This window comes from Eutrema salsugineum, unplaced genomic scaffold (genome assembly GCF_000478725.1).
Source record: "Eutrema salsugineum unplaced genomic scaffold, Eutsalg1_0 scaffold_3, whole genome shotgun sequence".
Classification (NCBI taxonomy): domain Eukaryota; kingdom Viridiplantae; phylum Streptophyta; class Magnoliopsida; order Brassicales; family Brassicaceae; genus Eutrema; species Eutrema salsugineum.
This window is the reverse complement of record NW_006256756.1, coordinates 691,925-718,449: the sequence shown is the minus strand read 5'-3', so window position 1 is coordinate 718,449 and position 26,525 is coordinate 691,925. Positions and strand designations below refer to the sequence as shown.

Here is a 26,525-nt window from a genome sequence, read left to right as displayed (position 1 = left end):
TTAGTAAAGGATTAGTCATGTGTCAACCTCTGGGGTCCAGTGAGACATTCCTTGCCTAAATGCATATGGTTATGATCGAACATTCGCATTTCTTCTTAATGCCAGTATCGTTATCATGACTTGTATCTCTATATATTAACAAGATATAAAAACTGTTATAAGAATATGTGAAATTTGTTTTCTCTCGTGATATTAGTTTTAACTAATTTTGGGGCAAGATTAGTTTTATGAGAAAACTCTCAGTTTCTCTTCTATATTTTTTATCCTCTTTTATATACAAAATGTTGTAAAACCGGCGATATTGAATATATATGTAAGTATAAACTAAATGCTTTATCAAAAAAAAACAAAAGTAAGTTCATATATAATATTATCAATGGCCGTCATATTGACTTCGTCTTCTAAAACTAATTCTCAATGCCCTCGTGGGGAGCGTGCGTTGATTGGTTTTCCTTCCATATAAATTTCATTTGGGTCGGTCTCACCTACTATTAATTTTTTGATTAAATACTTTAATGATAACGTTCTTTGCATATTTGCTACATGTATATTGATTCTCACTAATTTATATAGTGTATGCGTCTTTCTTTGTATAAAGTCAAGAAAGAAGAAATGGTTTCTTGACACTTTGGCTTTTTAGATTTTTTAAAACACACATATATTTGGCTTCATCACTACCACAAACTTTTAAAATATTATGGCATTTTCCTTTCAATATAGCATGAAATGTCAATAGTGGTTTATAATGCATATCTAATAGAATAAAAAGTCTTGATAACACAAACAAAATAACCGAAATACATAATCGAAAAATGGAATCACTAAGTACAAAAAATTACTGTACATGTTAAATCACATAATTGCAAAATTCCTTTTTAATTTATGATTAATTTAACAATATATCAATAAGTTGCGTTACTATTAAAATCGGCAACAGCTGGTAAAGAAGAGATTAATGTCAGAAGATTCAGAACCAATAAATCCTTTTTTTGGTAAGTACTTTGCAAAATCTTTTTAGTCTAGAAACTAAAATCTTTGTCTGGACAGCAGCACGTGCGATTTTCCACTAGAATCAATCATTGTTTGTATAATGACACGTGTGGAAGATCTAATCACTGCCGTCCAGTTGCCATTGGAAACAGCAAAAAGCCGGCTTTAGAATAAGTCGAGTCCTTAAGGTATTTCCCGTGAAGAGTACTACTTCCTCCAAATTTATTTAATTTTCCTTTTAAGATTATGCCCACAGATTAAGAAAATATTAATTGTATTAATTTTTCAATATAAAAACATCATTAATTATCTATTTAAACACAATTCAACCAATAATAAAACAAATTACATAATAAAATTAATTATAAAAAATAAAAAACTAATAAATGTTGTATTGAAAACTGAAAACGACGACTAATTTAAAACAAACAAAATTCTCTAAAACGACAATTAATAAAATTGGAGAGAGTAATGAATAGTGAATATTGAACGCGAATAGGCGATCGGACGAATTTACCTTAAATGGAAGCATATATGTGATTCTTCCTGTAATGTCTACAGACGGTTTTTAATATTTTTAATATAGTGTTTTTAATATTTTTTATTTACAATCTATGATTCATGATAAATATTCTTATATGACTGTTATTTTGGTATCATAATAAGTTTCATTGTGTATTTTTAATGTAGATATGAAAACATAATTTATTTTATCTATTATTTTAAGTTGTTGATCGACGATACAAATTTATAAGTGTCTAGGGACGTAGTAAAGCCCCAACACGGTCACGTGTCCTACTATTTTTAATTTTTTCTCAAATAATTTAAATAAATTTAGTTAAGATATTTTTTAATTTAGTAATAAAAAAAAGAAAAAGTTATCTCTAACTAAATTTTTATTTTTCTATTTACAAAATTATATTTCCAATTAATTTTTTTTCTAGATCCACCCCCTTAATGAAAACTGAAAACATCTAATAAAAATGTAACATTTTATGTAATTAGTTTGAAATTTCTAGAAAAACACTTATGATTAAAGGAGGATAGTATTCCTTTATCATGTTTAATAGAAAATGATCCACGCTTATAAATGTGTTTTTTTTTTTTGGTAAAACGCTTATAAATGTGTTCACAATGCATTAGTTAATATTTTTGTTGTTGTTGGTTTTATGCATGAGATTAGTTAATTTATCTAACATAGTTCTTTCCTCACAAAAGAAACTTTTACCTCCTTACTTATCAATACTCATACAGTATATGAAACCGTCACAAATAATAACATGTGTTATCATGGTATCATTACATAATAAAAAATAACGTAACGTGTATATAATGTAGCATCATATTTGTCTACCATTCTTTTTTATGTAAGAGGAACTAATTATCTCCGAAGAACGAACATTTAAATTTTGCTTTATTGTTGTTGCATATGCACAGGGCCGGCCCTGAGCTAAAGTAGGTGAAGCACTTGCTTCAGGGCGGCAAGAAATAAATAAAAGTTTAGGGTGCCAATTTCTGAAAGTTTGTTATAGTATAGTGGTAAGACATTAATTTAAATATAGTGGCACCCAATATCGAGTATAAGTAAAGATATATTTTGTATTTTTTTTAATAATGGGCTAAGATTTTTGTTTTTTTGCATTAGGTAGTAAAATCCATTGGGCTGACCCTGCATATGCATATTTAAACTCGGTCCCTTATATCCCGAACTACATATGTACAAGCTATAATGACAATTACATACAGTAAAAATCGCAAATCGAAAGTAGAACTGCAATAAATTATAGATCCCATAATATTCATCAAAAAAAAAAAAAAAATTAGGGTTTTAGGATGTTTTGGACAACCTCGTCGTGCAGGGTGGTCTGGGCCCTTATCCTATCTAGATGTTACGTGTCAGAAGATGATTGATTTGCGTAGTAGCTGGTCAAGCTCACTAATTGGATCAGCAAAGACAATTTCTAAAGTTCTTTTAATTACGGTTTAGTTCTCTTAAATCGATATTTTATTAAACACTGAATTTATATTGCTAATCTCGAACTTCCCACCAAACAGATATATCCCCTCCATGCCTAAATTACAGAATTATCCTCGTCAGTCATCAGTCTCTCTGTACGAGGGATGTGTGCCACGTGGAAATTGGCATTATACTCTTTGCCTTTCTAGGTTAGAAAATGTTATTACTGCAAAGGATGAACAATTTTTTTTTCAAGCATGTTTTTAATTTTACAGTAAAAATTCTCTGAAATCAAAAATCTAAATTTACAATCTTTATTAATCCGTCCTTAAAAAAATCTGAAAATTTTGATTCATTTATGTTGGATCAAATATAGATATACTACTAATTTCTTGCAGACATTAAAAAAAGAAGAGATATACTACTAATTTCTTAGTAAAAGCAACTAAAATCAAATAATTTTTTTCTCAAAGTTCAAAGCCTCAAACCAAGGACGGAAAATATAAAAAAGATAACTCAAATAAAGGAAAGCTCATATAATTTTTTCATAAACCAGGATTCAATTATATTGTTATTTTTAATCGGCAAAAAGAACCTATAAAAAATGGCACCATAGATTTTAATCACATAAGCAGACCATTCAATTAAATATCATTTGATTATGTGATATTCAAATTCAACTAATATAATATGCCATCGTTATCGTATATACATCACCATATTTTTCAAAACAAGTGACACATTCTTGAGTTTGTTATACATTTGCATATTATAAATACTATTACTGAAAAATAAAAATAAAAATATTACTTTCTGTTGTACTCGACTATAAAAAAAAAACACAAAATTAGGGGTAATTTTGGAAATTCAACAATAGTGACAGGATATATATAAGCTCTCCATGTCGTTATCTTTTTAAAAATCAAAACATACCAACAGAAAATCAAAATCCGAAGCTAAAAACAGATAACACAATCAGATAACTGAAAGAAAATTAAAATACATATATATATATATACACACATATTAAATCTGTTGCAGAGAAGTTATGGCGTGTGATGAAGATATGAAAATGGCGTCTTTCCTCAGAGAAGAAGAAGAACAGCACTACTCGTTATCTCGACTCTCCGTCTGTTCCAACTACGACGGCGATGAAGCCGACGGCGAACCGTCTGATTCCGAGGATAAAATTATCGGCGGAGGAGAGAAATCGATGGAGCATCTAGAATTTTCAGATTCCGATGATAAAGGATCAACAGGATGTCAATCGCTTCCGGCGACACCTCCGAGACGGAGAAGACGGCGAGGTACGTCGGTGAATTCTCCGGTTTCCGGCGATAAAGCTTACGCGAGCGAGAACGAAGCGCAAAAGGCGAAACAGGGGAATAACAATCAGAGGAGGAGGATGAAATTGCGACCGGAGTATCCACCGTGGGTCGACAGTATGCGGAGGAGCTACGGCGAAGAACAGAGCGGTTACGGCGGAGGAGTGGTGGTGGTGACGAGGCCGATTGGAGGAGGAAGGCCGTTGTGTATGGATTTAGGAGAAGTCAAAGCTTGTAAAGATTTAGGATTTGAGCTTGAACCGGGTCGGGTCTCTTATTCCGGGTCAACGATGGATACTAGTAGTGGCGGCAATTCTCCCATTTCTTCTAACCACCGTATCTCCAGTCCCGGTTAGTCCCAAAAAAATCCAAACTTTCTTTCTTTACTTCTACTATAAAACAAAACCACATTGTTAAAATTTCATTTTTTTAACTAAAGATTTTGCATTGTTAAATTTTGATTTAGTTTGTTATTTTGTTTTTGTTTTTTTTAGGGGATGATCCAAAAGAAGTGAAAGCGAGGCTGAAGGCGTGGGCTCATGCTGTGGCTTTTGTGTCTACTACTCATCATCATCAACCTCCTAATTCTTTATGATCCTTGTATAAATTTTTCATCTCAGTATTCTACTTCACAAACAAGAAAAAAAAAACTTGCATGCATTTTCGAGTTGCGTTTTGAATGATTCTTTTATGGGGTTTTTGGATTTTTCGTCATTTTTTTACAAATTGTTTTCTTTGTGTGTTGACGATGAGTATTGGCAATTGATAAGCCAAAAATATATAGTTAGATATATAAACAATGTAACTATTAAAGTTTGTTGATTGATTCCTCCAGCATTACTGTAATATTTAGCATGTTTACATTAATACAAGATATCAAGAATTTATTCTAAATTAACTCAATTGTGTACCAAAACAAGAATCGTTTTAACTCCTACCATGGAGATAAAAAGAATCGCTAAATATAGTTTGTGTTGTGTGAGAATCGCTATGAAGAAACGGAACTTGTAGCGACCGCTGGATCTTGTGGCTCATCATCGAATTGATACTCGTTGTAAACTTGGAGCAAGAGATCACGGCAACGAACGGTGGCTCCAAGCTTGATACAAGCCAAGAATGCGCCTGATAGTTTACGGTGAAGGCTATAAGCTTCGTCAGGCGGTGGTGTGAGTCTATGCTTCAACATGGTTGCTCCTAAATTGGATACGCTAGAAGTGATGTTGTTGGTTCGAAAAGCGTAGCCACCCGGTTCTGCAAAAGGTAGACCGACGATAAAACCGGCTTGGACATGAGCGTCAAGCATTACGTCTGATTCATCTCCGGTTAAGAATCCGAGTCTCCTCGACATTTCAATCACTCCTTTGCTGTCTTTATCCGCACATGCCATCACCTGACAAAAAAAAGGGTCACATGAATTGTTCTCAATTTTCTAACTCTTTACATGTGTGTGAAAAGTTAGAATCGATAAGATGGTTTTTTTTACCATTCGGAGATAGTCATCGACGAATTTCTTGGGGTAGTCACGGGCTGCTCCAAAATCGATAAGATTGATTGTTTTTGTGGATTCATCGTATAAGAAGTTACCCCAGTTTGGATCCGTTTGCATGAAACGGAAGACAAAGAGTTCTTTCAATGTGAGTTCGAGCATCTTCCTCCCAACATAATCTCGTGTTTTCTGATCTAACAATGCCACTTTATCGATGGGGATCCCTGTAAGAATTTGTTTAAAAGAACGGATCAGTTCACCATAACATTATATGTACAGGAACAGAGTAAGTTACCAGAAATAAGTGGAAATTGCAAGTTACCAGAAATAAGTTCTGTGGTTAGAACTTTTTTGCTTGAAACTTCATCTACCACACGCGGAACGTAAAACCCTGGAGTGTCTGAAAGCAACTCACGAAAGTGCTTTTGACTGACTGCTTCAATTTCATAGTCACACTCCCGAGCTAACTCTTCTTTGGCAACCTGCATAAAACTTCGTCATGAATCTGAAAACACGGATAAACAGATCGTTTGTAATGAATATTGTCCAATTTTCTTCTAAGTTTCCAATTATCTTAATCAGATTGTTCTGTATTTGCTTAGTTAAGTTTGGATAAGATAACAATACCTTAACAGCTCTGTCTAGAAAGAGTCCCTTTGGAATTAGATTTGTGTAATTTAATAAGCGTCTGACATTTTCGATATCACTTTCGATGCTGTTAGCAACGCCAGGGTACTGTATCTTCATGGCGACTTCTAATCCATCTTTAGTAACAGCTCGGTGCACCTAAAACATCAAGAAAAGAAGAAGATTCAACACATTCACAAGGACGAAGCATCACACGCATTCTTCTTCAGTCAAGAATACATACGCAGAAAACTAAGTTAGTACCTGACCAATACTCGCTGCTGCTAGCGGTTCATAATCAAAACTAGCCAGCTTCGATTGCCAATTTGAACCTAATTCAGCATCCAAAACTGGATTAAGTTGGCTCCTTGGCATCACATCTGCGCCTTGACGCACATATTCCAGAGCATTCAAGATCTAAAAAAGAAGCTACTTTACGTCAAACATGATATCAAAGTGATCAGATCACACACAGGCATACGTAACCTGATCTAAGCTGGTAAGAGTAAACAGAAAGAAATCAAAACTTTTGGGAAGAGGAAGATTGGTATTTACCGGAGCAGGAACAAGACTCTCGTCCTGTATACTCAACATTTGCCCAACTTTAAGTGCAGCTCCACGCATTTCACACAGCCCAAGAGCCAATCTCTCTGCATTCTCCTTGGACAGTATTGACGAGAGCGCAGGTTGATTGTCTTGTGTGGTTGGTGTCCCATTTACTAACCTATAGGTTGATTCTTTAACGGCTCCCCAAGCAAGACCAGCTCCAAGATTGAAAAACCTTCACATGTCACACAAAATCTCAATTTTTCAGAAACACAAACTTGTTAATGCTTCTTCATAGTTTCTATGTATTCTCAGTAGTCAAACAGGTGATTTGATGATTCCAATAGGAGAAAAAAAAACGGATTTTACCCAAAAGCTCTTGCAATAGGAGTTGATGGAACCTTCCGTTCTCTAGGCCTCCGTCTCTTCACCGGAACTACCTCCGCCGGAGATGATGCTACCGCACCTGATCCGGCGGTCCTAACTCCAATACTCTCAGTGTCTTCATCTTCTGAAACCTTAGTCTCGCCTACTCTAATTGAACTCTTAACTTCATCGCTAAATTCGGTTCTAAGGATTATTTCATCAACAATTTTCGATTCAACACCATGCCTTGCGACGGAGCTAGGTTTCGCACTAGCAGATCCAATCTCAGGCGCAACAGATGAATCAGCGACGTTGCTCAAGCCATCTTTATTGTCTCCATCGTCGAAGTATACGATGGTTGGTTCCTTGGACCGAGGACGGCTCGAGAGCTCGCGAAGCTTCCCGGAGGTGAGGCCGACCAAGTCGGTGGCGGCAACCAAAGCCTTTTTCCCCGAAGACGTGATTAAGCCTTCGAGATCTCCGTATCTCGCTCTCTGTAACTCCGGAGACTGATTACAGATCTCCTTGGCCACAAGCGATAGGCCATTCACGAGCCTGCCTAGATTCTTCCACGAACTCATCACCGATCAATGACGGCGCGTGAAAAGTACTCTGATCGTGGATTTGACTTTACTCTTTCTCTTGGTTTTCCATTTTATTTGGTTGGATTTTTCCTTTCTCAGCATTTGGTTTGAATCATTGGAGATTTTGACGAGAAAATTTATAAATGTGTGTTCCTGCGTTAGAACACGAAGGTCGGAGACGAAGAACCGAGGTTTACGTGGGGAGACGAGAACCAGAAACTCGTCTTCGAAGATTCTAGTTTCGGCCCAATTAGTCCTTTATTCATTGTCACCATTAATGGCCCATTGAGCCATACGAGAGCCCGAGGATAGCATATAATGCAGTGTATCAACTAATTAGTCCTTTTTTTTTGCTGCTCAACCACAAATTTCCATTCAACTAACCCATAATAATCATGTAATCATGTTTATCAACCTAACATATTGAGATATCCAATTTGGCACAAAGGAGTTAAGCTTAGAAACATAATTTATACATGAAAAAGATTTTGTTTTGTTTTGTATTATTACATTTATCTATCTTGATCTAATAAAGTGTCCGTTTTCGTACTTATAGCTCCTCATTTTTGTTCAACCTATATATGAGTTTTTTTCTGATACAACAAAATTATGCTCCATTGATTTCATTCTAAAGATATTTCAAAGTTACTAAACAAAAAAAAAACTCAAATTTACGTTGAATTATATATATATATATATATATATATATATTTTAGGAGAGCGCAGAAACTAAACCCAAATCTTAATATATATACATATAACGTTATGTACCACATTATATGAAAAAAAATCAATTTTCATTACGTTATGTGCTTGCATCGAAAAGAAAATACAATCACACATTAAAGCATATCATAAAAGGCAAAAGATAAAATGTTGACTATAATAATTTATTAAAATTTAGACTTTTGTGAAAAACGTTACTCTTTTGGTAAGAAGCAAAAGAGAAGTTTGAATGGCTGAATTGACACCATTTTTGTTTGGTATAAATTGGCACCTTTTATCTTTTAGATGCAACAGAAAAAGAAAAATCGTCAATTAGTCCAAACGATGAATCGTTTCTCATGTTTTTTGTTTGTTATTGTATTATGTGTAGGATTGGGTAATGCAAAATTATGGGAGAAAAACTCCGTACATTTTCGAAACTCGCTTCATCCAGGAAACATTCTCACGATTAGATGTCAGTTGAATAAGGACGATCTAGGCTTCCATGATTTGAAACCTGGAGAAACCTATGATTTTAGTTTTCGTGATAGTCTTTTCAAGACCAAGGTTGATTGCGCATTACAGCAGGGAGGACCCAATCAAAAGTTTCATGCAAATTTTAGGGCATATAAAGGTGGTGGTCTCATAGTTCATTATGGTAAAAAGAATTTTTGGGATGCTAGAGAAGATGGAATTTACTTTACACATGGTAAAGAAGCGCCTAAGTTAGAGTATAAGTGGATTCCATTTTAACTTTAGTTTCTCATTTTTGTATTTGCAATGGATATTTGTATTAAATATATTTCTTCTAAAATTAATAAATTTTCTTAGTCTTTGTGCTTTCAGTCAAAACATCCAATATTAAAAACCAGATGAAGTAAATGATAATTTGAACAACAATAAAATTACATAATTTCTGAAATTTCTTAGTCTTCATCATCTTACCTTAAACATCTTTTGAATTTAAATAGGGGAAATTTATTTTTGACCAAAAAACTGTTGTGTCGGTCATTAAAAACTCTATAATTGACTGGTTTACACTAACAGTAGAAAACCAACAATAATTGAATATGCTAGCTAAGTTGTAGTATGGTAGCATTGATTATTTGAAGTTTTAAACTTATACTCCGAGTACAAATGCATCTCCACTCACAAAGTAACATGAGAAAGTACTTATATAATACAAAAATATAAAAAAATATAATCAAGATCCAAAAACTACATGAACGTAATTTTAAAGAAAATATAATTTCCTTAACCCATTCGTTTTGTTTTCTTCTCAAAAGTAAATAGGAATTTTATTTTAACTTTTACTTTTTTAAAAATATCAAGTTACTCTCTCCATTTTAAAATATAAGTTGTTCTAGAGGGTTTTTTTTTGTTTCAAAATATAAGTTGTTTTCACATGTAACTTTTACCTTTATTAAATACTGTGTGACCAATTATATTTTGTATTTTATTTATGATTGGCTGAATTATTTTTAATTTATATAATAAATGATATTTTTGTGCCTTTAGCTAAAATAACTTTGATTATGAAATGGAGGGAGTATTTCTTATTACATATAAATCTTATGAAGAAATACTGTTATTACATATTCAATTCGAATATAAAGTTGAACAAGCCACTCAGACTTGTCAGGATAGTAGGCAATATATTTTTCGGACTGAATTACAAATATGCCACAGTTGGCATCTACCTACAGGTCTTCATCATTGGTATATATAATATTAATATGTAAACAAAAACTAATATCAGTTAAGAATATAACTAGTCTTGAGATCTTCAAAAACATCTGAGAGCTTTGACAAACAAGACGAAGAGAAAATGTCCATTAGAGCTCAAGAACATCAAACCCTTGAAGGTATATTTACTCAATCTTTTTTTTTCGAGTTGTAAGTAATATGTTTTTTTCGAAATCCGTTTTTAACATCGTTCGTTAAACTTTTCTCCTCTCTTTAAGATCCTGAGATCCAAATTTATAATTTGAATATGACCCTCCTGCTTTTTGTTCTATTTCTTGAAAAGTTTTTGCTCCTTCAATAAGATCGGCTTTGTTTCTTATTGATCATATTATAAATTATGATGGTATATAGTTGTTTTGTTTTTCTTTGTTAAATGGTTGTATAGATTTTTGTTTATGTGAGATTTTTTTGTTGCTCTTTAATTTCCTCTTGAAGATCACTGGCACAAGTTCATTCAACTTCGTAATGAATTTGATGAAGATTATCAATCTAACACACAGAGCCGATAGGTTTCCCCAAAAGCTCATTTGGATCTAGAAATAAAGTTTGATGTCTTTTATTTAATAATGGAAAATAATATAGAGTCAATGACTGTTTAGTGAAAATTATTACTTTTAGTGGGTAAAGAGTTCAAGCACTTTTTGTGTAATGTTAATAGTGGAAGATTCAATATATCACAACAAAGAAAGAAGATTTATCATATGTTAATATACTTAATAATATGTTTTCTAATACCTATATAGTCACATAGAAAGAAAGAAAAAAAAATTAATTTACATAAAAAATATTAGACCGGAAATATATGAATATAAACATCACAAAACCATCGTCAACACTTTGAAATGTATAAAACACAGCACAAAATGGCAAAAAATGGAAATATTACGATTGTAATTAGCTTTCAGAATTATAGAGAATAGAGTATTGTGAAATACGACATTTTTGCTTATCTAACTATATTTTTGCAACCATACATTTTAAAATTTATTTATATATAACTAAATACTAGTGATTATATCGATATATTTATAATTAATTAAATACGACAATGGTGATACTCTTCGCCTTGTGTATATAATAAATTTATGCTCTCTTTATAGTTTTAATATATTATAAACGAATTACATTATTACTGATTTAAAACTTCAAACATTATTCTAAATTTCTGTTATTTAGAACTATATTAAATCGATGTTTTGTTTTTAAAAATATTAATATTGGAGGGAAGAAAAAAGCTTAATATGGGCCCATTTTAACTATAAGAAAAATAAGAGGCCCAAATAAAAGCCTATAGTTCATAGCAAGCCTGCTTTTAGACTCTCTCTCAGATCTAGAAACAATGCAGTCTTCTCCAATCGTGTTAGACTTCTCCTCCGCCTTTCGCCACCCACGCGCCGCCGCGTTGGCCACTACCTCCGGCGTAGCGAATTCCCACTCTCCGGCGAGAAAATCTCACTCTAATAACGTAACGCCATCTTTATTTTCGCCTTCCTCGACACTAGAGCTAATTTCTTCTTCCCGTGGATGTTTCACCTGCCGATTTGGCGACAATTCTCCGCGGTTCAATTCGAGCGGCGATGATTATTGTAGCGAGGATGAAAATGAAATCGATGAAGATGATTATTTGCTTGATTGCTTGACAGATGGGAAGACGGATGATTTGCTAGGCGACGATGGTGTTCTCATCGAGGTGAAGAAACTCGAGAAGAGCTCGCGGCGAATCCGTTCGAAGATTGGAATGGAAGCGAGCCTCGATTCCGTTTGGAGCGTATTGACTGATTACGAGAAGTTATCGGATTTCATCCCAGGCCTCGTTGTTAGCGAATTGGTCGAGAAAGAAGGGAATCGTGCTCGTCTTTTCCAGGTTTTTGCTCTCAAACCAATTCTCTGTTTTATCAAATGTAAAATTATGTATCGATGCATCTGTTTAGGTTCAAATTCTGGTAGATTAGATAACTTTGTCTGTTGATCTTGTCCAAGTTGGTGCATTGGCTTGTTACTAGAGAGCTTGAAATTCGCCATGTTCTTGTATCTAGAGATTGAGTTCACTCTGCTGAAGAAAACACTCAGGTTTTGAAAATGGTGATTCATAGGTTGGTTTAAGTGGTGCGACTTACTATGGTTCTAATGGAGACGAGTCCATTACTGCTAAGCATTGGTTTGAATGCATTTCATATTGCTCTTAGTTGGTTTCAAATTTGGAAACTTTGATGCTAAATGTGAACATTCTGTACTATTGTACATACCATATTTGATAGTATGTTCGAATTTGGGTCATCGAGTGGTTTCTTTGTCATGATGGATAACACCAGTCTCATTCTCTGGTTTGTGTTTCTTTAAACAGATGGGACAACAGAACTTAGCACTGGGTCTTAAATTCAATGCCAAAGCTGTTCTAGATTGTTTCGAGAAGGAGCTTGAGATTCTCCCACATGGGAGGAGACGTGAAATCGACTTCAAGATGGTTGAAGGCGATTTCCAGTTGTTTGAAGGCAAATGGTCCATTGAGCAAGTAAATAATATATCAATATGAAATCCGTTTATAAGAACAACAACATTCATATACCTTTCCTCGGAGCTGTTTATTGATTTGTGATCATATTCTGTTTTTCTTTACACAGTTTGACAAAAGCATTCACGAGGAGGCTTTGGATTTTCAGTTTAAAGATTTTCCGACGACGCTTTCATACACGGTAGATGTAAAACCGAAGATGTGGCTACCGGTGCGGCTAGTTGAAGGAAGATTGTGCAAAGAGATAAAAACAAATCTTTTGAGTATTCGAGACGCAGCACAGAAGGTCATACAAGGTGTTATTCATGATCTTTGAGTTTTCTTCTCTTTGAGCCAAGGTTGAAGTAGTGTCCTACTTCTTTCTCTGCAGGTTAGATAGATACAATAATAAGCCTATATATTCTTTGTATTTTGGTGAATTTGAAAGCTTATGTACAATTGGCTTTACATACACGTTGTTGTCAAATTGTATATTCTTCTGATCTATATACCCTTTGAAATATCGAATATATAATACAAAGTTTTTTCGACATTTGTTCGGACCACAAATCAATTTCTTCACACTTATTTCCCATTAATAATGGTACCATGGAATCGATGTCAATTTCAGTTTAGGATGAGATAAGATGTCTCAGAAGGGATTAACTTTAATTAATGGGTGATTTGCTGAAGAAGCATAGGCATAGAGATGACGAGTATAGCAAGTAGCAAGCAACAAATGGCTCTGTTTTCTTGATACTTAAAAACAGAATGCTCTGTTTCGGAAACAGAGTATTCTAAATTCATACTCGAAAGAAGGTAAAATCTTCCCAATGCAGAGGAGGTTGAGAATGGATATTGAGGCGATACAAAGAACTATAAAGTAAGTTGTATGAGATATCCTTCATATATAATATAACAGTAGAACATCTTCATCTTTAAATGTACAAATACAATCATCACTGCTCGAGTCTTCTCCAGATTATAAACACTCTGGAATCAAGACTATCATACAGCTACAAAACAAGCAGCTTATCGCAGACGATGATGATGCAACAGAGAAGAAACAAAAAACGCCAGTGAAAGTAAATACAAACCAAAAAAAAGATGGAGAAACACCATAGACCCGTTATACAATCATCATTATCAGAAGTTGATTCTGCTCTTGAAGCTCTGACCAAACCGCCAATTCGAAGGAATAACGTTGAGAGCTGCTTTGATTCTTCCATTGCTGAGTTGAACTTTGAAAGAGAGCGATTGACCATTAAGGTAAGTATTACTCTGCCAATTAGCTCCCCAGTTTCTTGACATTGTCTCCCATTTGTTGCTCTTAGAGCCTTTGATCCAAACTTTAGAGATCTCACCAGCTCCTCCAACGTTTGAGATGAGGACTAGCTCGAAATAGTTTCTACCATTCATTGTAAATCTCATCCCTCCGCTTCTTCTACATCCAACCCTATTAAGAAGAAGAAATACCCTTTAATTAAGCACACTCTTTTAATTAATGTGACATTCTTGATCTATATATATGATATGTAATATCATTTACCTTCTGTAGATGATTGGGACGATTCCAGCTTTGTACTTAGCGATGGTGAGAAAAGCAGGCTGAGCCATGTCGAAGTGAGGTCTTGGTGGGTTACACCATCCTCCATTGTCGCTTGCCTGAGCAAAGTTTGGTGGACAAAAGTTTGTGGCAGTGATTGTGATTGATCTGCCTCTAATACACCATTGTGGCACTTTGCTCGCGTCGCAGACGATCTGGTAACATCCACCACAAGACTTGCCGTCGTTGAACAGTGCCGTGCTTAATGCTGCGGTGTTTGTCTTGTAACCGTCCGTGTATAGGTTTCCATAACCACAAGCTCCTCCTAAAGAAGACAACAGAAAAGCAAATATCTGAGAAGGTTTCTTGAGGAAGAAGAAACTCTGTTTTTTTTTTTTGTGAAACTGAGCCGAGTAAATAAATGAAAATTCGTTAAAAAAATCATACTTTGAAGTGAAATATGTATGAAAAAATTGCATATCGTAATTGATATAAATTTATTTGTATTAAATGAAACTGAACCAAACGGAGAGATTTTTATTTTAGCTCGGTATGAGTTTCTCCAAATGTCAAGCACTAATTTGGAAACTTACCCATTGTACCAGAAGCATCACTTCCGCCATAGAAGGTCGCATGAGCTCGTAACCAACCTGCAGAAACCGAGCTGATCTTCGTGAAGAACATTATGGAGAAGATAGCTGCGACTGAAAGAGAGATGATCTTTGTCATTTCTTTATCAATTTCTTAGGTGTTTAATGAGCTTTGATTCTTTCTTTTAAGAAGAGAGGTTGATGATTATTGTGTTCGATGCATAAGACTTAGGCTTCAGCAGCTATTTATAGTAAACATCACAAAGCTTCTTTTAATTAAGATATATGTAAAAATTAATTGTGTATGACTTGGAATTAGCGGAAAACGTTGAAAATAATAATATGATTTGGTGATGATTGACCCAATGATTGATTATAAGAGTGCGAAAAATACGGAGTTTTCAGGCATATGATAATTTAATTCATCCTATAAGGCATGTGACTATAGGTAGTTGCTTTTGTTTCTTACATGTATTATTATAAACTTTGCTCTCTTTATTAAATTCTTTTTTTTTGTCAACCAAGTTTTATAATTTTTTGTTGATCTTTTTATATAGCAGAATGGTAATACGGCGGTTAGTATAAAACAAATATAAGAGGCAAGTGCAGGAAACTAATGGTTGAAAGTCGATTTTATATAGAATTAGATGATTACCCGTGCATTTGCACGAGATTTTTCTATGTGTTTTAAAAAAATATTTTTAAGATTTATTTGTAACTTTAACTAAACTCAATTCAAAATTTTATTTTTGAGGTTGTCAATAGTTGTTATTATTCTTTTAAAAGTAAATTTTTTATTAGTTTATTTGTTAGTTATTATTTTGTTTTCAAAGAAGCCAATCAAACACATATTATACTAAACAAATCTAGAGTTGATAATCCAACAAATACAACTAAGTATAAAATATCAACTTATGGTTATAAACTCAGGAGGCATATCCTATATATAAATAAATAGATAAAGTTATTTGAAGTGATTTTCCTATTTTAATTGGTAAAGTTTTTCACAAACTCTTCCGATATAAAAAAAATGAATATAATAGAGTTCTATAACTATGATATCCCAAATTGTATTAAACCCATGACCACTTTTCTTCACTAAGTTTTTAGTATGAAATCATTATAGATCTCACGTTGGAGATAGTCTTCTATGCCAAATCTTTCACTTGAATTTAATCGATAAATTTAATATTCGTTAACTAAAGTGAATTTAAAAACTATCAGCCCAAATTTTCTCAAAGTGACGTCTTATGGTTCCATAGTTCCATATGCTAAATCTTAAGAACATTTGCATGTTTGAAAAGATTATCGAGGTTTTGGTCACACGATTCCATCCTCTTGACATCTGTTTACTTTTTGGGCTGCTTTATGTAAAAATAGAAAACTTTGGTACAGAAAATTGGCATATAAGCCCAAGTCTACCACTTTAGGCAAAATACATATAGAAATTGAAAAAAAAAATTAAAAAAAATCCAAATCCTACAATTATGAAATTCGTCTGAAAGGACTAAAATACGAAAAAATAATTTAAAAATCCAAACTCTACAGTTATAGAATTTTTATTTTATTTAAATTTCTTTCCAAAATAGTTACTTACTTCCGTGATTTTAGTTGTATTATTTCAAAATTTTTAAATTAAATAGGATTTATCAGTCCCTTCATTGGTTACAAATTTTGGTTTTTACATATAAATTTGTGAAGTTTTATGCATGAGAGAGACGTATTGGTAAATTTTACAAGTACTTCCCAATAATTTGTTGCATGAGAGAAAGACGACTTTTTACAAAATAAAAATTCCTTAGTCATTAGTTATTACAACTAAAATATCTTCTTTCTCTAAATATGTTGTATTCACCTTCTTGGCTCCTTTTAAAGGGATATTATTTGGATTTTTAAGCATACAAATAAGTTTGATTACAACAGAACAAGTATTTGTCAAGATTTATAATCTGAAGGCAACACACAAACTTAAAATATTTGTAATCCAAATGCAGACTATAAACAAAGAGATGATAATTCGCCTTTAGTTTCATAACTTTATGCTGTTGACTTTCTGAAATTCATTAACCTTTTAAGAGATTATGCCCTTGATTATTTTGTTTTCTCAAATTACATTTGATTTTTTTGTTAGACCATCTTCATCAATAATTAATAAAATAAGAAGAAGTAATGGTTTATTTTTTCTCACTAAAATCGAAGCAGAAGAATTGTAACAAAAAAAAAATACAAGAAGATGAGAAGTTTACTGTTTTTGAAAGTCTTTTATAATGTATTTAATGGTTTAGGACTTTGATGTTTTCTAAACAAATTAAAAATCAATAAAATAAATTATAAATTATTTTATATTGTATTTAATGGTTTACGACTTTGGTGTTTTCTAAACAAATTAAAAATCAATAAAATAAATTATAAATTATTTTGTAAATCTGATGTGTCGAAATAATAGATGTTGATGTGTCAAGATTGTGAGACACAACCCAACTTTTATATAATAAACTAGATGAATACCTGCGTATACACGCGGGTTTTTTTTGCTATGCATTTTTTTAAATCTCACAACAAGTTGATGACTTTATTACTGTGTAAAAATCTATTATTTCTGTTATACATATTTAAAAACAGAGACATTTTTTTGTTTTTTATCTATTAAATTGTTCTAAAAATCTATAGTTTAACCTGAATGTACTGATGTATTTTAGATGATATCATGTTATTCTCACTTCTCTCTAGTCCTATGAGATTTTTTTAGCTCTCTCTTAACCACAATGATATAGATTTCTTTGTTTCACATCGTTAAAAGTTATAGTTGCAATATTAAAATATTACTCTAAATCCGCTTTGAAAACTCTTTTTGTATTTTGGATTTGTAATTTTCTTAAAAAAACTAATTAGACGATAACATTTGCCAATGAAATCACCAAAACACAATCCTAATCCAATCCTTCTAAACACTACAGACACACACACTCAAATAGATTCTTTAAACAACAACATTTTACTACTCATTCTTTCATCTTTTGTTCTACTTAGTTCCTACATGATTGGTGCCAAACTTTCAATAATCCTTCTTTTTTTGAACATGGTAAAATACATTTACCTCCGTTTAGTAGGTCATAAGCATTTCTATGGAATGTATTAAAATAATTAGTAGATTATTTATTTTAACCATTAATTAGCTAAACAAACTGTCATACGTATCCACAAACATTTACATAAACTTTATATTATAAAAAAATAAATAAATTTTTGGTAAATTATAATCAAAGAACTCTTAAACTATACAATAACACTGCTACTTATTGATCAGCTAGTATATCCTACACATAATCACAATTAGACTAATAAAATATAGACCCCCATTGGTGGTCTCCATGCAAAGGAAAATTGTATAGTGGCTGCTTAGCCTTCGCATGGATATTTTGATGTTTACTGAAATAAAGAAATCGAAAGCTTTTATAGGTCATCTATGATTCTCTGTTGAGTTAGTAATTGATATTGTATCTAATAGTCACTCTGATTTGCTTTGATTCCTCTTTTCCTTACTTCCTCAAACAGATAGACCTTTCTCAATATTCTCCTTTGCGATGGTGATGATCTATTCTTTCTCTGCAACGTCATCCATTCTGATTTTCGGACACTTGTTCTCCCCTCTTGTTTATGTGCTCTCTCTGCTTCTTTTTTTTCTTTATCATTAATCTCCTCCTCTCTCTCACTCTCTTACTCACGGCTTGTCCTCTCTTCTCTTATCTTCCTCTTTTCACGACTCTTTCACCTCTTTTTTTAATTTCTTTCTTATTTCTCATATTCTCTCTCTCGGCCTTTTATGACTGCTCCTATATTTTTCTTATTTTTGGTTCAGTAATCTAACTAAGATAACTTGTATATAAAGAGAGATACATTAGTTAATTTAAGAGAGATGAATCGCACTTTTTAGGAGAGTTATCTTAATAAATGTATGTTTATCACTAAATTCAATGATTTAAGTGATAAATTGATGCTTATTTACGAAGAAGTTTTTAAAAATTATTAAATAATAAAAATCTAATAATTTTTTAGAAGCTGATGTGTCAAAAGAATGTGTGCTTAGGTGTCAAGTTTGTGAGACACAACTCACTCTTTATATAATAGATATTTATCATATTTTAACAATTTTTTATATTTTTAAATAAATAAGATATCTAACTGTGTTATTCGATAGTATTGATGTAAAAATGTAGAAGGAGACGTTCCGTAATACAAATCCAGAGTTTGTTCAGCACTTCTTAGTTTTTGCAATATGCCAAAACACTTTCTGATCAAAATGCTGATAATCTAACAACTATGGCGATGGGTAATATGATCCATACTACACTTGATGTCAAACACAATTTAAATAATCACCATTCACGTCCTGTATCAACGAGCAAAAAAAAAAGAATTTATGAAATTGGACATATATTTGTGTGATAATATTTTAAATAGGCTATAGTTCAATCATCTTTTTGCAATTGTTTTTTTAGTACAACGTATATATAACGCGTCGTCTCGTCAAGAATTAGCTAGAATTATTACAGTATAGTCAAAGTATTAATTACAAATGATTACATATATATATACAAGTTGTCTTAACATTCGGTAATGAACGTAAAATCTGAATATTTAATGGGGAATTAGGATGAAAATTCAACGTACGATCGACATCAAATGATAAGTGCTCCTCCATTTACGCAAATTCCGTGGTACGTTGCAAGTTGCCCACTTACGCTGATATTTTATCAAATTTTCAGTACTCTGAAGCAAATTGTCATACAGTTTATAGTTATAAGATGATCATCATTAAATTATAGTTAAAACAACAAAGGATGCTTTTAGAGTTAAAAAGTAAAAAGATTTTTTTCTGTAATTCAAGAAGCACAGTCAATATGAAAATAGAAAGTTATAACATGTTAATTAACGAGATGTTTTTTTGCTTTTTTTTCAAAATTTCTTTGTTAATCCTCTATAAAGTTTTTTTTTTCTTATTTGTCATGTTCCACTACAAAGGTTAACTAACTTCTTTAAGTTGAATACTTGAATACGAATTGGTTGGCTAGATAGGTAATGTATATGCGATGAATATATAAAATGAGTACTTCAGACGTGGTACAATGCTGCTAAATACTTTTATGAAAACAGTTTTGAATTTTCTTCATCTACATTCCACCACCCATAGTATTATAAATATACTTCATTTGGATCTTCAACCTAACATACTTTTCTAAGATGGTCGAAGTCAAAACTTTAATATATATAAGTACGTAACATTATCAAATTAGGAATAATGTATATATATGATTCTATACCCTAATATTATGGCATATCTAATGGTACGTCCACGTACTTATCACATGGGTGATGCGCTGATTCCATTTGATAAAGTCACACATGGACCTACATCTCTCCATTTCAATAATAGATTTCATATATTTATATGAATCAAGTACATATTTGACCAATCAAACTATCAGGAATTAATTAATAGGGGGATAAGAAAATAAAAAAGTACCATGGTGCAGTACCTAGCTTAGGATAATCTATATATAAACCCAAGCAATAATTTTCCTTCTTTATATATAGATAGATAAAAATTTCCAATTTTGTAATGGCCCCTTAGGATTAACACCGCCACCTACCTAATTTATTATCTGCAAATTGTAAATTGATTTGGTTTTTAGAATTAATAAGTCGTTGATTTTGTTGTGGATAAATATTAATTTTTAGTTTAGACAAATATCTTCTTCTCTCTCGATTTCTCCTCGGCTTCACCTTCTTAAGGCATAAGCAGAGTCATGCTCTGTTTCATCATTCGCTTTTAAGAACCCCAACGTTTGTGACCTTTTGAATTGGGGTCTGAATGATCATGCTTATCATATGATCATTATCTTAGACCCCACCATTCTAAGAAAAGATCAAGAACGATCTTTAATGACTAGAAGTCATTCATGTGAATCTTTCTTGTAGACTTTATCCTTGCTATATCAGAATTTTAGGATAATCATCAAGAATTCTTCTTTGTTTTCGTATTTTCAACTTAATAGAAGAGTAGATCAAAAAACAACACACAAGACCGAATGAATTGTTCAGAGAGAATCAAAAAAATAAAATGAACTTTTCCGAACCCAAAACTTCCGAGAATTATGATTTTCTTATAAAAGTGCCTGTGCACAACTACAGAGCTATACGTATTCGAAGTTACGAGAGAAGCTAAAAACCATATTTTATTTTTGCTTTATGTTGCATTATTTATTTCTATAACATTTTCACGGCAAACAAGTTCCCGTTACCGAAATCTTTAACCGGAAACAACAACAACAACAAAGTAACATATATCTAACAGATACAAACTTTTCCTCTTTGATCTTAAACCGAAGCAACCGAAAGATCATCTGAACCGGTAATAACCTTAAACACATTCCTGCTTGAAGGCAAACCAGCCACTGGTTCATCTTCAATTCCACATTCATTTGTTCCTCTCCTAATCATGAAATAACCATCCTGCAAATTTCATATACATATGTCAACATTCACATTGAAAAATCCAAATTCTATAACTTTTTCTTAAGAAAATTAATTACAAATAACACTTACATCTCCCCAGCTTCTGTTCCATTGATTTGCCAACAACTACAAACAAACAAGAACGAAAAAAAATTCCGGTTTAACTTTAAATTTTTCAATCAAAGAACCTTGAATGTAACAAGTTCAACATTTACCCAATAATCTTCGCCTTCATCAGTAGTTCCCCAACCAATAAGTTTAACAGCATGACCTCCAATGTTAGAACCTGTTATGTGCTTATATACTCCAGATTTGTAATGAGCAAAATCCTAATCAAAACAAACCCATCATTAAATAATCCATCTTTCTTTAACTTAACCAAAAATGTTAAAGCTTTCTGCATAATTTTCTTTTGTTTACCTCATAAACAGTAAAAGAGACTTCAACAGGTCCATTCTTATAAACCTCTGCCATGATGTCTTGTGGATTAGATTTAACAGTGTATGTACTAACACTGTAATGTTTGGATTGACTCCATAACTGGTTTCCACTAACGCATTTCCGCATACATTTCGGTGTAGGATATGCTGGTTCACATCCAGGGTGAGAGCAACCGGTATCATCAAAGTATGGATCACACTAATCAACCATTACCAAAAAAGAAAACTTTAATCAAAACCAAATTCAAATTTGAGGAATTTTAGTGAGAAATTTGTTTTACCTCTTCAGTGACAACGCCGCTATAGGAAAAGTATTGCCAAGCAGCAATTGGGTAGCCACCGTCACAACCATCGCCACAACGGAATCCACAACAAGCTAAGAGATCATTTACTGATAAAGAAATGTTCTGAAAAGTGGAACAACAAACAAAGTATATTAGGCTATGGATTTATAAATCTTGAGCTGGTTTTTGGATATTGCTAATTAGTATTATTACCATTCCAAATTCGATACAGAATCTATCAGATAGTGATTCAACAGCACCAAATGCCCAGCAAGAACCACAATGTCCCTAAAAATCAAAACCACAAATGTCATCAAAACCGGTTTTTTTTGTTTTCTTTGATTAAACGTTACAAGAACCACAAAGATTGAAGCTTTACCTGATCTGTTAAGAGAGGCGTCAAAACAATCAGAAAAGGAACAAAACAAATCAAGAGTTAGTTAACAGATAAATGAAATGCAATTGACACACAAAAACTGCTTTAAGAGAAAGCTAAAACCAAACCTAAGATGTTTCCAATACTGGTGCATTGTGGCCAAGCGGTTCTAGCATCGAATTCTTTAGGTAGCTTCAAAGATCGATCATGGCTTACGATAGGAACACCTAAGAAGTGCTTCTTAGGAGTTGGTTTCACCCCGAGGAGACGCTTAAACTCTGCAACCTGCAACAACATAAAACGCAGACAAAAGTTTTGTAAGAACAAATGATGAAACTTTTGTTGGTCATAAGAGAATTTTTTAAAGATCTTACTGTTGCGTTGGAAAATCGATCATTTATAGCAGCTTTCCATCCAGCGTCTGGATTTTGGTTTACTTTCTTCACAATCTCTTCCTGTGAACCAAATTTAAAAATCTCGATTAGGGAGAATCAGAAGAACAGAACAAATAACGAATTTTAAATTAGATTAAAGAATTCAAACCTGAAGTATCTTCGAGTTCAGTTTCTGTTTGGATAGATTTTCTGCTTTAACACCCTGATTCAGACAAAAAACCCAGATTCTTTAGCCGACAAAGTTTGGATCTTTCTTCTTTCTCGTGTTTATCAGAAGTTATCGAAATTAGGTGAATTTTGCTCACCAGAAGATTAGAACCAAGTCAAACACAGGAGCAATAGATAAAACAAAATTGATCAGCTGAACCAAACATAGCAACATAATTTTCGATCTTCTTTCTTACAGTTGGAGAAAAAACAAATAACAGAGATTATAAAAGCTACCTGCAAGTCGAAAGACGAGGAGACAAGCCCTAAGAGTAAGAAAACAGAGACCAAACAGAGTTTGGTGGTGGTGGTAGAATCAGCCATGGGAATCTCTCTTTTTCACTTTCAAACTCTTCTCGATGAATCCCAGAAAATCAAAAGATCTCTTTGTTGAAGTAACCTCACTAATGGGAGAATCTCGTTTATAATATAGAGAGAGAGTGGCTTATCTACTGCACAATGACAGAGACACTTCTTGGGAAACTGAATGAGCCAATGACTTTTTTAAAGAGCCAAGAGAGTTGGGGAAATGAGATCTTAGCCGTTGATTGGTTCTCATCTACGAAAAACTAGGCGGTTCAAGCTATACATGATCGCCACGTTGAACCATTACACGTCGTCCGATTAGAGTTAGACCCTTCATTACGAAATCGCCATAACCACTAAAGGTAAAATATCAGTTTGTTATCTATTTTGAATTTATGCGGAAATTTCAGATAATTGTAATTTTATGGAGCAAGCAACTAATATATGATGATTCACTCTTATACATGTATCTATATAAATTTTTAATTATTAGATTTAGATACTAATTTCCTGAATTTGTTGTATTCATCAGACTCTTTATTATCAAAATAAGAAAGTATGTTAAAAGGTGTAAATTAAGAAGAAGAAAAAAAGCTCTCTACGAATATTGCAAATTCTTTGTGAGTTTTTTTTTTTCTAGTACTTTTAATTATTTTACTAAGTTAACCAAACAAATCATATATTCTTACAAGTGCTGATCCACACGAAACTAGTGGATCACGTTTACCACTAAAATTATAGAGAGTAATATAATAGATAGCAACAGATAATAGAATTCACTCTATCAAATAACGCACTCATCTCTAATAACGACCGTAAACAAGTTACTTTTGTGTAAATCAATTCTTTTGTTACTACACCATGGCGAACCCAAATGATTACAATACAAGTTGTACATATGAGTAGACAACAAAGACTTATTAGTGATAAGAAAAGTCTTAGAATTTGGTTTACATGCCAGAAACACAATGAGAGTTAAGACGAGCTTTGTTGAGACAATTGAAAGCATCGATGTAGGAGACGAATCCCATAAACCAAAACTCAAAACCATCTTGCGTCACCACATGCACATACCTCTCACTTGGCTTTAACACGTTCGACGATGAGCTTATGCTCCTTACCTTTTCCAACTCCATTACCACCTTTAAATACATTATAATATCACGTATCTATTATAAATAAACCAAAATCATTATAAAAAAAAAAAGATTGAATCTCGGTGGACCTGACCTTGTAGTATGCCGGAACACCGGTTCCACCGGCGGAAGAAGGATGACGGATGGCATAATCACTACAAAAAGCGATTCTTCTACTCGAAATGTATAACATTCCGGTCACTGGTCCTGATGTGGTCGATATGTAGCAAACGAACGAATCTAAGAGTTTCTCTGCGGCTAAGAGACCAAACTCCCTTTGAAATACTCTCTCTGGTCCTCCTTCCACGAGCATTTTAGTGCCTTGTGCAAGCCTTGCCATTGCTGCATCACTTATGCTAGGACTAAACTTCACTGTTTATGTACCGTCTCATAAAAAAACAGAGATATGTTTTAGGTTTAGTTCATAGGTAAAATTGGGGTTGTGTATATGTTAGGAAACCCTAAATCCAAAACCGAGTTCCCAACTCAAAAACCAAGATCGATATCATTTTTCGAACTAGAATATAATCAAACAAAGTTAAACTAAATAAGTTTTTAAAAATTCACATATTTTTGCCAAATAAAAAGTACGTGTACGTTATATTTGGTTAATATAAGATCTAATGAGGAATGATATTGTTGTTCATATACAAAGCCAAATGGAACCTAAACTATATGTGAACCAAGTAACCAACCCGAAACGAACAAACAAACTGATGTGAAAACCGAAATGTCCAATCCTAAATAAAACCAACAAATTTTGAGCTAAGAAAATCCTTTAAGAAGATAATATATGATGAATTTTTACTTACGGTGGTCTTTTAACCCATCGGCTAACTTTTCCGCCTTACGAGTCACCTCCTCCACTTTCTTCCCGCACCGATTCAACACTTCAATAACCTTATCCTTCGACCCTATATATCGATTCATTGTATTTGTATATATCACATAATATCAACACAGTTTATAATTGATCACCATTAGTTTAATCGATGCTTTTCTCAACTAATTAATTAGAAACTTACTCTTATCAGAAGCCGAGGTGGGAGAAGTAATTTGGACGTAAGGATTATTATTACGATTGTCATGACCGTTGGTCTTGTGCCTAGCCGTTGAGTCTTTCTCGTATACAGTCTTGTATTGTGGACTCATGATATTACCTAATGAAGATTATTGATGATGTTGATGTATAGTATATAGTGATAGAGAAGACAATATATAGGTGATATAGATATAGATCGGAAGCTCGTGGGTTGTACGCGATTTAACCTTTAATTGTTTACTATATTGTTATTCAAGGATTCTGATAACCATGATTGATTCTCCTTTGGACGGTGTCGTGGTACGTACTTTAATTGTTCCTTGCCTAACGAGATTCTTATTCCATCTTATCTTACGTACATGGATAATGAATGTTACGTAAATGCAGAGCCGGCCCTGAGGCCAAACAGTCCGGCCCTGAGGCCAAACAGTATAAGCATGGGCTTGCGACCTTATTTTTTTATATAAAATTTTTCTTTAATTTGCGGCCCATTTTTTTAGTTAGAAAATTGTCTATTTTTTTAGTTATAAAACGATCCATTTGTTATTTTAGCTTAAGACCACTTAAAACTCAGGGCCGACTCTGTGTGCATGAATAATGAATGTTATGATTTTTTTTTTTTTTTTTACTTCGGTGATGAATATATGGTTTAAATAATGAGTTTCACCCAAAATAGGTCTAGTGTGGCGTTGGCGTGGGTTAGTAGCCATCAGTTCGACGCCAACAAAAAGCAATTCCCTAACCAAAAAAGTTCTTCCTCTGCATCAATGGTCTTTATCGTGGAATCAACCAGGGTTCTAATAAGGATGAAGGCCAATGTAGTTGAAGATGCTGAGGATTATGATTTCAGAACTATTGGAAAAG

At 33.0% G+C, this 26,525-nt stretch overlaps 7 protein-coding genes across 8 annotated transcripts; 3 read left to right on the top strand and 4 right to left on the bottom strand.

Annotated features, from left to right (window-relative positions):
- Window positions 1–3,890: 3,890 nt before the first annotated feature.
- Window positions 3,891–4,934, top strand: LOC18015246. The gene is made up of 2 exons (XM_006396300.2): window positions 3,891–4,623; window positions 4,767–4,934. The coding sequence occupies exons 1-2, from the start codon at window positions 3,996–3,998 to the stop codon at window positions 4,865–4,867; spliced, it is 729 nt and encodes a 242-aa protein (XP_006396363.1). The 5' UTR covers window positions 3,891–3,995; the 3' UTR covers window positions 4,868–4,934.
- Window positions 4,935–5,078: 144 nt separating this feature from the next.
- On the bottom strand, window positions 5,079–8,025 carry LOC18015245 (protein ABC transporter 1, mitochondrial). Its single transcript, XM_006396299.2, has 7 exons — window positions 7,301–8,025; window positions 6,941–7,166; window positions 6,650–6,802; window positions 6,386–6,544; window positions 6,081–6,240; window positions 5,756–5,982; window positions 5,079–5,662 (listed from the first exon to the last, which is right to left on the bottom strand). The coding sequence occupies exons 1-7, from the start codon at window positions 7,876–7,878 to the stop codon at window positions 5,261–5,263; spliced, it is 1,905 nt and encodes a 634-aa protein (XP_006396362.1). The 5' UTR covers window positions 7,879–8,025; the 3' UTR covers window positions 5,079–5,260.
- Window positions 8,026–8,931: 906 nt separating this feature from the next.
- LOC18015197 (S-protein homolog 9) lies at window positions 8,932–9,339 on the top strand. Its single transcript, XM_006396298.1, has one exon. It carries the CDS (start codon window positions 8,932–8,934, stop codon window positions 9,337–9,339), a length of 408 nt encoding a protein of 135 aa, XP_006396361.1.
- A 1,001-nt stretch (window positions 9,340–10,340) lies between these two features.
- On the top strand, window positions 10,341–13,374 carry LOC18015196. Of its 2 annotated transcripts, XM_024154250.1 has the most exons (4): window positions 10,341–10,451; window positions 11,976–12,196; window positions 12,677–12,844; window positions 12,954–13,374. In XM_024154250.1, the coding sequence occupies exons 1-4, from the start codon at window positions 10,415–10,417 to the stop codon at window positions 13,158–13,160; spliced, it is 633 nt and encodes a 210-aa protein (XP_024010018.1). In that variant the 5' UTR covers window positions 10,341–10,414; the 3' UTR covers window positions 13,161–13,374. The 2 variants fall into 2 exon arrangements, with proteins under 2 accessions (XP_024010018.1, XP_024010017.1); XM_024154249.1 differs by lacking the exon at window positions 10,341–10,451 and having other exon boundaries at window positions 11,663–12,196.
- Window positions 13,375–13,969: 595 nt separating this feature from the next.
- On the bottom strand, window positions 13,970–15,178 carry LOC18015225 (putative expansin-A17). Its single transcript, XM_006396296.2, has 3 exons — window positions 14,963–15,178; window positions 14,373–14,694; window positions 13,970–14,279 (listed from the first exon to the last, which is right to left on the bottom strand). Exons 1-3 carry the CDS (start codon window positions 15,096–15,098, stop codon window positions 13,970–13,972), a joined length of 768 nt encoding a protein of 255 aa, XP_006396359.1. The 5' UTR covers window positions 15,099–15,178.
- Window positions 15,179–21,108: 5,930 nt separating this feature from the next.
- Window positions 21,109–23,668, bottom strand: LOC18015224 (cathepsin B-like protease 3). Its single transcript, XM_006396295.2, has 11 exons — window positions 23,415–23,668; window positions 23,119–23,172; window positions 22,950–23,030; window positions 22,704–22,860; window positions 22,579–22,583; window positions 22,413–22,487; window positions 22,197–22,322; window positions 21,896–22,114; window positions 21,691–21,804; window positions 21,566–21,601; window positions 21,109–21,472 (listed from the first exon to the last, which is right to left on the bottom strand). Exons 1-11 carry the CDS (start codon window positions 23,499–23,501, stop codon window positions 21,338–21,340), a joined length of 1,089 nt encoding a protein of 362 aa, XP_006396358.1. The 5' UTR covers window positions 23,502–23,668; the 3' UTR covers window positions 21,109–21,337.
- A 595-nt stretch (window positions 23,669–24,263) lies between these two features.
- Window positions 24,264–25,878, bottom strand: LOC18015223 (GEM-like protein 2). Its single transcript, XM_006396294.2, has 4 exons — window positions 25,645–25,878; window positions 25,432–25,533; window positions 24,714–24,991; window positions 24,264–24,625 (listed from the first exon to the last, which is right to left on the bottom strand). The coding sequence occupies exons 1-4, from the start codon at window positions 25,769–25,771 to the stop codon at window positions 24,434–24,436; spliced, it is 699 nt and encodes a 232-aa protein (XP_006396357.1). The 5' UTR covers window positions 25,772–25,878; the 3' UTR covers window positions 24,264–24,433.
- Window positions 25,879–26,525: the final 647 nt, after the last annotated feature.

Excerpts from the sequence above, each read along its gene's own strand:
- LOC18015246 (XM_006396300.2), top strand. The coding sequence starts at position 3,996 with ATGGCGTGTGATGAAGATATGAAAATGGCGTCTTTCCTCAGAGAAGAA. Across the intron at positions 4,624-4,766 it reads CCACCGTATCTCCAGTCCCG|GGGATGATCCAAAAGAAGTG; the intron begins GTTAGTCCCAAA and ends TGTTTTTTTTAG.
- LOC18015245 (XM_006396299.2), bottom strand. The coding sequence starts at position 7,878 with ATGAGTTCGTGGAAGAATCTAGGCAGGCTCGTGAATGGCCTATCGCTT. Across the intron at positions 7,167-7,300 it reads CCTATTGCAAGAGCTTTTGG|GTTTTTCAATCTTGGAGCTG; the intron begins GTAAAATCCGTT and ends TGACATGTGAAG. Across the intron at positions 6,803-6,940 it reads AGAGTCTTGTTCCTGCTCCG|ATCTTGAATGCTCTGGAATA; the intron begins GTAAATACCAAT and ends CTTCTTTTTTAG.
- LOC18015197 (XM_006396298.1), top strand. The coding sequence starts at position 8,932 with ATGAATCGTTTCTCATGTTTTTTGTTTGTTATTGTATTATGTGTAGGA.
- LOC18015196 (XM_024154249.1), top strand. The coding sequence starts at position 11,672 with ATGCAGTCTTCTCCAATCGTGTTAGACTTCTCCTCCGCCTTTCGCCAC. Across the intron at positions 12,197-12,676 it reads ATCGTGCTCGTCTTTTCCAG|ATGGGACAACAGAACTTAGC; the intron begins GTTTTTGCTCTC and ends TTCTTTAAACAG. Across the intron at positions 12,845-12,953 it reads GCAAATGGTCCATTGAGCAA|TTTGACAAAAGCATTCACGA; the intron begins GTAAATAATATA and ends TTCTTTACACAG.
- LOC18015225 (XM_006396296.2), bottom strand. The coding sequence starts at position 15,098 with ATGACAAAGATCATCTCTCTTTCAGTCGCAGCTATCTTCTCCATAATG. Across the intron at positions 14,695-14,962 it reads TGATGCTTCTGGTACAATGG|GAGGAGCTTGTGGTTATGGA; the intron begins GTAAGTTTCCAA and ends TGTCTTCTTTAG. Across the intron at positions 14,280-14,372 it reads GTCCCAATCATCTACAGAAG|GGTTGGATGTAGAAGAAGCG; the intron begins GTAAATGATATT and ends TCTTCTTAATAG.
- LOC18015224 (XM_006396295.2), bottom strand. The coding sequence starts at position 23,501 with ATGGCTGATTCTACCACCACCACCAAACTCTGTTTGGTCTCTGTTTTC. Across the intron at positions 22,861-22,949 it reads ATCGATTTTCCAACGCAACA|GTTGCAGAGTTTAAGCGTCT; the intron begins GTAAGATCTTTA and ends ATGTTGTTGCAG. Across the intron at positions 21,473-21,565 it reads GGAACAGAAGCTGGGGAGAT|GATGGTTATTTCATGATTAG; the intron begins GTAAGTGTTATT and ends TGAAATTTGCAG.
- LOC18015223 (XM_006396294.2), bottom strand. The coding sequence starts at position 25,771 with ATGAGTCCACAATACAAGACTGTATACGAGAAAGACTCAACGGCTAGG. Across the intron at positions 24,992-25,431 it reads CGATGGGTTAAAAGACCACC|TGAAGTTTAGTCCTAGCATA; the intron begins GTAAGTAAAAAT and ends GTACATAAACAG. Across the intron at positions 24,626-24,713 it reads GTGTTCCGGCATACTACAAG|GTGGTAATGGAGTTGGAAAA; the intron begins GTCAGGTCCACC and ends ATGTATTTAAAG.